General features: G+C 40.9%; 1 protein-coding gene across 1 annotated transcript in view; it reads right to left on the bottom strand.

The window, feature by feature from the left end:
- LOC149791513 (uncharacterized) overlaps positions 1-12,146 on the bottom strand; it is an 83,400-nt gene that overhangs the window by 30,846 nt on the left and 40,408 nt on the right. Inside the window, exons 7-8 of the mRNA XM_089969439.1 lie at positions 11,231-11,455; positions 9,001-9,225 (exon numbers count right to left, since the gene is read on the bottom strand). Of these exons, the coding sequence (XP_089825565.1) occupies positions 9,001-9,225; positions 11,231-11,455 (450 nt within the window). The remainder of the gene's footprint in view (positions 1-9,000; positions 9,226-11,230; positions 11,456-12,146) is intronic.

The raw sequence follows: 12,146 nt of genomic DNA, 5'->3' as shown, positions 1-12,146 counted from the left end.
ACTGAAGAGTACTTGGAGACGTTGATCACACCAAGAACTTCTCCGTTGATGACCCCCAAAAGAACTTCCCCAGTGGCAGGGCCCTCCAATTTAGTGGCAGTGGCTGCTGCTCACAAAGTACCTTCTCCCAAAATCAAAGTTCAAGAAAGATCGGGCATGTTACAAAGTTTACTGGATTTGTCCAAGCAAGAACTGGCTCGATTTAGTCCGTTGCGTACCCCTGCACGACGTGTCATGCCTGTCCTCAAACTGATACGACGTAAAGACAATCAGTGGCGACGCGTTCCAGTATAAAAAAGGCATGTGACCAAGTCGGGTATCAGTGTTTTTTTTTGGTGCTCCTGAAGACTCAAAGATGTCAGAACCAGAAAACCCCAAGGAAAGAAAAGGAAAGGACTGCCACCACGTTTAGCCAAACATGGGGACATGTTATCTGTCCTGTCCAAAGCTTCTCCACCCCTACGAAAAAAAACTCATTCAAACAGCCTCCAAAGAGGTCATCGATACCGTGTGCGAATGTTGTTTGAACGTTTTGAAAGGCACGACCCCTTTGTCCAAACACCAGAAACAATGCTTAGGCAAACATCTTCACGTTCTTCGCCAAATGGTTCAAAAGAAAATTCCCATTCGTCAAAAAAAGAAGATGTTAGTGCAACGTGGAGGTATTTTACCTCTCTTGTTAGGCCCCATACTGAAAGGAGTCTTGGGAACCATGTTGGGAGGACTGGTGGGAGCAAGATAAAAAGGCCTCGGAAGTTCCAAGATCTCAGAATCGACCCCTGACAACCCCATGGAAGGACGAAAACTAGCTTTAGTGCCTTACAAACGATGGATGGAATACCATCGGTGGCAAGAACAACGCACCCCGCATTTACCTCCCAATCCCAATTTGAGCGAGATGTCCCAGTTACAACACGAATTGCAGTCCTTGATGGATCGCCAAGATTTGTCCGAAACAGAAAAATCGCAAAAGTACGGTCAACTCTTGCAACGACTGCAACTCTTTCACCAGAAAGCTTTAGACGAAACAGCTCTACCCACTCTGAAAGATTTTAAGACCTTGATGAAAAGTCCAGCACCATCACCAGTACCAGTACCACCAGTACCCGTGACCAAGACAGAAAAAGGAGAAGAAGAGGAAGGGTTTCAAACTCCACCAGAAAAAGTACGCAAGTTAACAACACCACCTACCTCCAGAATGGGATGGATTAAAAAGATGATGGCCACCCCTTCTTCATCACAAGAGAAAAAGAAAGTGAAGACAGAAGTGAAGACAGAAGTGAAACAAGAACCGATATCCCCCGCTCAGACATCCTCCTCCTCTTCGACACCTATTGCTGGCCGCACACGCAAAGCATTGCAATCCAAGAAAATACCCCAAGAGAAAAAGAGTAGCATCCTCCAAGAGTGGTTGTCTTATTAACACACCAATCAACACAAAAAAATGGAAAAAGTCTTAGCCAGCATTTACTACGATCCCTCCCATCCTGCAGGTTACGCAGGAGTTCAAAAATTGTATCGTGCTGCCAAAACGCGACTGAAAAGTCACCGTTTACCTCAAGTGCAACGATGGTTACAAGAACAAGCTACCTACACTTTACACAAACCCATTCGACGCAAGTTTGCCAGAAGTCGCACCCGAGCGGAAGGCATCGATCATCAATGGCAAGCCGATTTAGGCGATGTCTCTCATTTGGCCAGCTACAATCGTGGCTACAAATATTTGTTTTGTGTCATCGACGTCTTTTCCAAATTTGCTTGGGTCGTACCCTTGACTTCCAAATCGAGCAGCGAGTTAGTGCGAGCCCTGCAACGGGTGTTGAAACAAAGCGGTCGTCACCCTCTTCGATGGCAAACGGACAAAGGTACCGAATTTCTGAACCAAGCTTTCCAAAAAGAATTAAAGAAACGTGACATTCATTTTTTTACCACCGAGAATCCCGAAACCAAAGCCAGCATCGTGGAACGTTTTCAACGCACTTTGAAAGAACGCATGTGGAAATATTTTACGCATCACCACACTCTGAAGTACATCGACATCTTACCGCACCTGGTGCAAGCGTACAACCAATCTTACCATCGAAGCATCGGACGTGCCCCGCAAGACGTGACTCTCGACAACGAAGTGTTGGTGTTTTGTACGTCCCCGACGAGGGCTGTCCCCAAGAAAAGTGCAGAGTTGGCCGTAGGAGATTGGGTACGCATTGGCAAAACCAAACGCACTTTCGACAAAGGTTACTTACCTACTGGACGACCGAATTGTTTCTTGTCACTGGACGAGTGCATGGCCGTCATCCTGCCGTCTATAAATTGGAAGACATGAACGGAGAAGTGCTCAAAGGAACGTTTTATTTGCCCGAGTTACAACGTGTCACCAAAAAAGAAGACGACGTGTACGACATCGAAAGCATTCTCGAACGCAGAACCCGTAAAGTGGGCAAACGACGTGTCAAAGAAGTCAAAGTACGTTGGAAAGGATATCCACCCAGTTTTGATTCTTGGATCGACGCTTCGCAAGTCATCGACTATAAAAAGAAGTGACCATCATGCCCTTTCACACAGCAGACGCAGCTACGTCGACCACTCCTCCTTCACCTAGTTCTTCTGTGCAAGATTTACAAAAACAACCCTTGTGGGTGTGGTGTGGAGAACGTGTGCCTAAAACGCAAATCGTCTTTTTCTGCCAAATCTTCGTGGTGTATTGTGTCATCGGGGCAGCCATCGCCAATTTGAGTTTGCAACAAGGAGACAAACAATTGTGGACCATTTTATTGAGCAGTTGCATCGGTTACCTGCTTCCTAATCCCTCCCTGAAATTCACCTCGAACGGGAACCCCGGGAACCTTGTGTCCAGTGCCAGTGCCAGTCACCACTTCAATCACAACCAGAACCCCATTTTAGACGGAGACACGCATCTGACGTCCAGTAACCCCTCGGACAGCCACAGAACTCTGGAATTATGAGTCACCAAAACCAATTTTACTTAACTTTACCCAGTGACAGTTCCATGGAGGTGTTTCCCAACAACACGTTGTGCTTTTACACGGGCAAATTACCTCAGGCCATCCAGTTAGATCACGAAGCCCATTGGGAAGTGGCTTTAGTAGAAATGATTCACCCGACCCAAGTCCTCAATGTCCTTCCCAATCAAATTTTTTTTGATGTGGAAGTTCATGACGAGCAAATGCAACAGTGGATGGATAGCAATGTCAAATATGACAAGAAAACCCGTACACAAAAGTACACCACCTATCACTTGTTCATTCCCCCAGGCTACTATTTTAGTGGTCAACATTTGGTCAGCACCATAACCTCCAGGTTTAATGTCGTGTTTCTGAAAGCTTTGGAGCATGTCAACAAAAATGTCAACATGGAGTACCACAAAGCAGCTCGTCGCTTCTTGATGAAATTTGAACGAAGTAAAATCCTGTCCATTTTATTTTGTCCTGAATTGTTTGACATGTTGGGCGGAGACATGGACATGAGAAAGACCATGATCAAGAAAAACGAATTACCCATCGTTTACGACAACGAGTCTTTTAGCAAGTTATTTCGTGCCCCGGTAGAACTGAACCAAGGACTGAATTTGATGTTTGTGTATTCCAATGTGGTGGAGTACAACGTGGTGGGACACACCTCCGTACCGTTACTGCGTGTCATTCCTTTCAAAGTAGATTCTGTCACGAACGCTGACGAGGAAGGTGGAAACCCTTACCACGTCCACCGCGAATTTGTCCATCCTCACTATTTGCCGGTCAGCAAGTCGTATTTGGACACGGTCAACATTGCTATAAAAGGAGATTTGGGACAAAATATTCCATTCACCAAAGGAAAAGTCACGGTGAAACTCCATTTTCGAAAACGGTTGTCTCACGACTCTTAAGTCATGTATCCAGTGTACCGAGGGGTTGCTCGACAGCGAGGACACAGCTTAGGAGATATGTTAAAATCGGCCTTTCGTTCGGTGGCCCCGGTGTTGAAACCGATGGTGACACGCGGATTGCACGCCTTGAAAGATGCGGCACTGACGCAAGGCAAAGAATTTCTCCAAAATGTCATCATCGACAAACAAAACCCTAAAGAAGCCTTCATGAGGGCAGGCAAAAATGTCTTGCTGCAAACGGGCAAAGACATTTTAGGCCAACGAGAAACACCTATAAATGCCCTGCACGCTACCGAGTCAGGCATTCAGCAAGGACAAGGCAGAAAGAGACGACGAAGAAAATACCCTTTCACCAGACTTCAAGCGAGAAAGGCCAAGAACAGAAGAACCGTTCGAGACTTAGACGTTTTCGATTATTGAGAAAAGAGACAAAAAAAAATGATGTACCGAGAATCTTGCGCTTGTTCCAAGACGGAACTGGACCTATTTGCCATGCCCCCCACGATGATGACGATGCAAGAATCCCAGTGGGTGGAATTTCACCCCGTTTCCTCACTGACCGATTCCGCTCCCATCGAGTTTAAATCAAAGGACAGCCTGAAGATTACATCGATCTGAATGGCAGTTACTTGTACCTGAAAGTCAAAATTCTAGATAAGACTGGAGGTGCTATAGACGATGAAGCAGTAGCTCCCGTCAACAATTTCATGCATTCCTTGTTCAGTGGAGTGGACTTGTACTTGAATAACAAACTGGTCAGTAGCAGCATGGATACTTACCCTTATCGTGCCTACCTGGAAAATCTCTTGACGTACGGAATAGATGCCAAGAACACTCATCTCAATGCCTGTGTGGTATGGGAAGCTGACGAACCTACCAAGTTTGAAATATTGGAAACTGATGAAAAGAAAGACAACAATGATGGATTTCTAGAACGAAGAAAGAGAATCACGGGAGCCGACATAAGTTTAGAACTGATGGATCGTTTGCATTTGGACATGTGGTTGCAAGAAAAGTATTTGCTGAACGGGGTGGATGTCCGCCTGAGACTGAATCGTAGCAGTGCCGCTTTCCATTTGATGGCTGATAGTGACGGTTACAAAACCAAAATCCTAGAAGCCAGACTCTACGTACGCCGTGTGGAAGTGTTACCTAAAGTGGGAAACGACATCAGTCAGACGTTGAGCAGAACGACTGCCAAGTATCCCATACGACGCATGGAAGTGAAAACCTTCACCATTCCCAAGGGACAGCGATCCATGATCGAAGATCATCTGTTCCAAGGACAGTTACCCAAACGTTTGATCGTTGGTATCGTCGATAATACAGCCTTCAACGGAGCTGCCGAAAAAAATCCTTTCTACTTTCAACACTTTGGCGTGTACAAAATCGAAGTCAGTCGCGATGGCAAGACCTTGTGTACCCGACCTTTCGAACCTGACTTTACCAAGAAGAATTACTTGAGATCGTACTTGTCATTGTACGAAGCCACCGGACAGTTAGGAACCAATACCAGTCACGGTATTACGTACGAGGATTATGCAGGAGGCTACGCTTTGTGGGCTTTCGATTTCACTCCAGACCAAGGCAGCGACGAGGGACATTTCTACCCTATAAAATCTGGCCAGATTCGTGTGGAAATTCAGTTAAAGACCGAGACCCTGATGAAACGGCGAACGTCATCCTGTATGCAGAATTCGATAATACCATAGAAATCAACAGTTTGAGAGAAGTCATCCTAGATTACTAGAAACCATGGAAGACTGTTATCCCTCTTTACCTAGTGGAGAAACTTTTAGTGTTAGATTATTGTTAAAAAATGTTAGAGTTGTTGTTGTTTAGTGTTAAGTGATTTTTGAATAAAAAATGTTGTGTTTTGAAAAAATTGTTTGATGTTATATTGTTGGATTATTGTTAAAAATGTTAGAGTTGTTGTTTTGTGTTAAGTGATTTTTGAATAAAAAATGTTGTGTTTTGAAAAAATTGTTTGATGTTATATTGTTGGACTATTGTTAAAAATGTTAGAGTTGTTGTTTTGTGTTAAGTGATTTTTGAATAAAAAATGTTGTGTTTTGAAAAAAAATGCTTTTGTGGTTTGTTTAGCTATAAGAATGTTGGATTGATGCTCTTTCATTTCTTACTATCCCTCTCATGACACTCACTGAACGTTGCGACTCGAAAAACCGTGTGGGGGATGTTTTCCTTCACGTCCGCGCTTTGACTTTAAGAACCGGGGTTGTTTCCAGTCTAACCATCCATTGTCGACTCATCCTCCTACGAAGATGTGCTCCAAACTAGCTAAGCTCAACGAAGCCTACATGAATTTGCATAGGGTCAGACACAGTCTGATACCGAAGCCAGAAGAAATAGAGAATGTGAGAATGTTAAAAATCACTGAAGACCTGATAGAAGAGCTCTTCAGAGAAGAAATGAACAGGGAAAAAGAAGAATAGACAGAGAAGTACAGACTTCAGAGACAGCAGCAACAGCAGCAACAACAACAACAGCAGCAGCAACCTGAAGCTGACAGAGGCTTTGTCGATTGTCGTATCGACACCAAAGAGTTCTTCTTCTCTTTTCGAAGAAGCAGACCTATCGCCAGAAAGTCTATCCTCAGAGGACATCGCATTCTTAGAAACTAAAAAAGAATGCCATAGCAAACAAAAAAACAACCCTTTTCAGGGCTACCCAATACTCTAGAAAAGAAATAACAATCCATTTGCCAATGTGTGTAGGTAGAGTAGTGTGAAAATGAATACTAACTCTTTTTTAAAAAAATGTGAGGGTATGTGTTTGTGTGTTTGTGTTTGTAAGTGGTTAAGTAAGTTGGTATGGATAGTAGATTAAAATGATGTCTTTTTTTGGTGTTTGAGGTGTAAATTTGGGGTTAGATTGGATTGCTTTGCGTATGTGGACAGTCTATTGAAGTGATTTATAAAAAAGTTTAAAATAGTGATGGGTAGCATAAAAAGTGAGTGAGTGTTTCTTTTAGGTCCGCGCGTTGTTGTTTTTTGGTCATGATGTAGGCAAGATCAATTTTATGTTTTTAGGGGATGTTTTCCTTCACGTCCGCGCTTTCACTATAAATTGAAACTCGTTCGGCAGTCCAACTACCCATGTTGATTGATCAACACCAAAAAATGAACACGAGACTGGAAAAACTGTTGGAACTTCATGTGCATCTGGAATATGCCAGGCGCATATTAAATGAACTGGCCGCGGAAGCCATTATGGAGGAGGGAAGGATAAGAGAGGAGGAGGAAAGAAGAAACAAAGAAGAGGAGGAGAGAAGATATAAAGAAGAAGAGGAAAGAAGATACAAAGAGGAGGAGAGAAGATACAAAGAAGAGGAGGAGGAGGAGGAGGAAAAGGAGAGAAGAAGAAGAAATTTGAGAATCCCAGAAACCGAAAATTGGGATTCTGAAGCCACATATCCTGCCTCTGCTCTCTCCCCCAAAAGGTAAAAAGTAACTGGGGGATAAGATGTGTATGCGGCGCCAGGCCTGGAAGGTGCCACCATTAACCAGGTGTCCATGAAGTTCTAAAAAAACAGCCCTTTTCAGGGCTACCCAATACTCTAGAAAAGAAATAACCATCCATTTGCCAATGTGTGTGTAGGTAGAGTAGTGTGAAAATAAACACTAACTCTTTTTTAAGATAGTGTGAGGGTATGTGTTTGTGCTTGTAAGAGCTAAGGTATGTTTGTGTGAATAGTAGATTATGGGTTACTTTATTGTTTCTTAGCGTATGTGAAGAGTATAGTTAGGGTTTTGTAAGCGCTCACGTACGATTGTGTGGATAGAAGATTATGGATTTTGTTTATTGTTTCTTAGCGTATGTGGAGAGTATAGTTTGGGTTTTTATTATATGAAATGAGAAAGTATAGTTTGGGTTTTATTATAGGAAATGAAAAAGTAGGGGATGTTTTCCTTCACGTCCGCGCGTTGTTTGGTCATGATCTAGGTAAGATCAATTTTACGTTTTAGGGGGATGTTTTCCTTCACGTACGCGCTTTAAGTATAAGAACCCACAGTATTCGTCGTTCAAGCCATTCTGCAAAGAATAAAAAAAGAAGATGGCTTCTAACCAAATGGACAAAATACAAACATTACAAGACGTTTTAGACAACTTAGGAATGATGGAGCAGATGTTAATAAGACTGGTTGAAGACCATTATTCCTATAGTCCCCATCGTGTAAAGATGGAAATTAATAACTTAAAAAAGGTAAAGGACAAGATTAGTGGTGTCATGAAAGAGATAAAGGAGGAGAAGGAGGATGAAGAGAAAAGAATAAGAATAAGCAAATGGAACGAAAAGATTGAAAAAGAAGAAGAAAATGAGAAGAGGAAGAAAGAAGAGGAGGAAGAGAAGAAGAAGAAAGAAGAGCAGGAGAAAAAGAAAGAGAAGAAGAGAAAGAGTGTTGGAGATAAAATAAGAACTTGGTGGAGAAAAAGAAGAAATTAGAAGCAGAAGAAGAAAAAAAACCAAAGGCCCTTTTCAGGGCCAGCCATATTTCTCGAAAAGAGATAGCCTTTCCATTGCCTAACCTTTTTTTAAATTTAAATTTAAATTTAAATTTTAAAAAAAAATCCCATATTCAATTCCCCTTGTCCCTAGACAAACCCAAACTCTATTCCCATGTTAATTTCCCCTTGTCGCTAGACAGACCCACGATTTATTCCCATGTTAATTTCCCTTGTCGCTAATCTGACCCACGATTTTTCGCCATGTTAAATTTCCATTGTCGCTAATCTGACCCAGGGGTCTCTGTAATTCTAATTCCCATTGTCGCTATCTATCCCCATTTACTACTAACAAGTGACAATCAGATCTTAAGAGATCATTTTGATTTTCCGAGCAGTCTCGAAGAATGTATGATTTGGTAGTCTCCCACGTATTGAATGCAACATTCAATAAGAATCTAAATATCATTTGTCTGGTTGTTTTATTCGTCATCTTATGTACTTTATTATATAATTTCAAAGTCAGAGCATGATAAGTAACAAGAATGAATTTTTAAAAGATCTACCATTAGCACTGGTGGAAGTGGTCGACAAGGTGGTAATGTTGGTTGTTGTTTTATCAGGTGTTGTTGTTAAGATAGACATAGTTTTACCTGTATTAGTGTCTCTATCTGTGGTTGTAGTAGTCGTTGCCGATGTTGTGCTGATACTTGTTGATGGGAGTGTGGTTGTAATTGTGGTATCACTTTCAGTACTTGCTGTCGATGAAGTCAATGTCGAGCTCGAGGTTGGGAGGCTGGTACTAGTAGTTGCAGTTGTAGGTGTTTCAGTGGATAATGTTGTTGGTTCCACCGTGGTGTTGCTGGTTGTTGTTTGTTCTGTGTAAATACATTCAGAAATAAAATGCCAAGAAAGAATCTCTCGCAATCTGAAAACGTTGCGTATCATTCGGCGAGGGAATCTGATTCTTATTGTGTTTGCAACCAACCAGATGTGAGAAGCGAGCAAGAGAAAAAGTATTCATTTGCTTGTGCAAACTATCTGCATTATTTTACAGTTTGTACATGTAGAAGTGCAGTCTTTGATATAAGACGATGTTACGAATGCATTGCTGGTAATGTCATCTCCACTTTTCAATGATATGATATCTTTATGATGTGTTTCGAAGGAACTACACTCATTTAAGGGTATACGTTTGATCATGTTCTCCTTTTCAATTACGAAACTTCCATGGTACATATATCCCAGTGAGGGCCCTGAGTGACCGAGTGGTGTAAAGCGCTCTCCGTTACGGATCACTGCCATCTCACCTCTATCTGCGTGGGTTCGAGTCTAGGATTCGGCCAATGTGGGTATGTTAGAAAGCTTGCTACTAGCTTCTCGTGAGTCGGTGGTTCTTCCTGGGGTTTTCCCGGGTTCTTCCTCTACCATTAATACTGGCCGCCATGCATAGCCTATCGTATGCTGACAAATGACTTTAAACCCCACAACAACAATAGCATATCCCAGTGATTTCGTTCGATCTATATCTGCTAAATATCATTAAGTCTTCAAGTAATAGAGCAATACCTAGCACTAATTCTGAGTCTTGTGGGTTACAACAACCGTATAAAGTCTGGAATAAGGAAATAAACTGGCTTTGAAAAGTCTGGTTTTAAACAAAATAACCTATGTTTCTTTGATTTTTATTGAAAGTGATTGTCAAAATAAATTCTCAACGTTACGTCAAACAAGTGTATCTTCTAGCACACCTTGACAATACAATTTAACTGCATCTGATCAATTTAATTTTCCTTTATAAGAGCTATCTAAACATCCAAATCGAACTCGTCAGGAAATCATATGCTGGTATTTTGTATGTCTCTCACTTATGAATGAGATCAATGCATTTGTCTCTTTTGTCATTTTCTTAATGATACATATTGTTGGAAATATATATATCTTAGTATGTTCTCCTTCTCAATTCTTCTAATTTAATGCACATATACATCAACGATTTGTTTATGTATAGCTCTGTGACCTAGGGATAATTATGCTTCTTATACAGCAACATCTAACGTTACATTCTGAGCCATGTGCCTTTCGAGAACAATTTAAATATGTGAATTAACGTAAGTTGTATTTCATCCTTATGGTTTTTGAAAACAATTTAATCACTTTCGTTCATCTTTCTTGCACGTGATTGACAACATTATATGTAAAAGAGATTTCTAGCAAGTATATCCTTTACCAATTCTGAACAATTCCATTTATCTGTATCTCGAATCCTTTCCTTTACCGACTTAATAAACCTCTGAACTTTAAAAGCAATCGGGTGAATCCCCTACATTAAGCCATTCTAGATCTCCTACAATTGTTATTGTTCTTGATGCACGTGTCCAGTTTTGGAAGTGAATGGAAACTATTACTTATCATCTGAATTGTTCAAATGCATTCGTCTCGCAATATGTTGCGTAATAGTATGCTTGTGTTTGTAATATTTCCTTGCTTGAAATTAGGCTTTGGCATTCAAATAGTTTTGCATGGAGAATGGAAGTAAACCAAATCATTCTATATTTGTAAATGATGAATATTTGCAACAATAAACAGTACTAAGAAGTGACAAGAACATCTTAAGAAAACATTCCGATTTTCCGATGTATGATTTAGTAGTCTTTCACATTTAGAATGTAACATAAATTAAGTATCTAAATATAATTTGTCTAGTTATTTTATTTGTTATCATATGCAGTGTGTTATATAATTGAAAACACTCGTATCGGAGCATGAAAAAAAGAATGAGTTTTCTCATGATCTATCTTGGGTATTGCAGGAAGTCGTCACCGAGGTGGTAATGGTGGTTGTTGTGTTATTAGGTGTTGTTAAGATATACATTTTTTTTACCTGTAGTAGTGTCTCTATCTGTGGTTGTAGCAGTCGTTGCCGTTGTAGTGCTAGTACTTCTTGATGGCTGTGTGGTTGTAATTGTGGTATCACTTTCAGTACTAGTTGTCGGTGAAGACAATGTCGAACTAGAGGTCGGGACGCTGGTACTAGTAGTTGATGTTGTAGGTGTCTCTGTGGATAATGTTGTTGGTTCCACCGTGGTGCTGCTGGTTGTTGTTTGTTCTGTGCAAATACATTCAGAATTAAAATGTCAAGAACAATTCTCTCACAATCTGAAAACATCAAGTACCATTGGGAGAGGGAATCGGATTCTTACAATCTTTGCATGATCCCTGATGTGACAAGCGAGCAAGAGTAAATTCATTCCTTTGTTTGTGCAGACTATCTGCATTATTTTAAATTTAGTACATGTAGAAGTGCAATCTTTCATATAAGCCGATGGTTGGCATGCATTGCTAGTAATGTCATCTCCATTATTCAGTGATATCTTCAAGATGTGTTTCTAAGGAAATGCACTCACGGTAGGTTTATAAGTCTGATCATGTTCTCCGTTTCGATTACTAAAACTCCAAGGTACCTGTATCCATGTGATTCATTTCGATCTATATATGCAACACATCATTACGTCTGCATGTAATAGAACAAGACCTAACACTACATTCTGGGCCATGTGGGTTACAACAACGGTAGAAATCGTGGTTAAGGAAGGAATTGGCTTTGAAAAATATGGCTTTAAACAAAATGGCTTCTGTTTCTTTGCATTTTATTGAAAATGAGTGTCAAAATAAATTCTCAACGTTACGACAAACAAGATTATCTTCTAGCGAACATTGAACATACAATTTAACTGCATGATATACGTTTCAATTTCCTTTATAACAACTATCTCAACTTCAAAATAGAGTTCAAGGGC

Source organism: Sinohyriopsis cumingii, chromosome 9 (genome assembly GCF_028554795.1).
Source record: "Sinohyriopsis cumingii isolate HCF-2022 chromosome 9, ASM2855479v2, whole genome shotgun sequence".
Classification (NCBI taxonomy): Eukaryota; Metazoa; Mollusca; class Bivalvia; order Unionida; family Unionidae; genus Sinohyriopsis; species Sinohyriopsis cumingii.
This window is presented reverse-complemented; position numbering and strand designations above follow the sequence as displayed.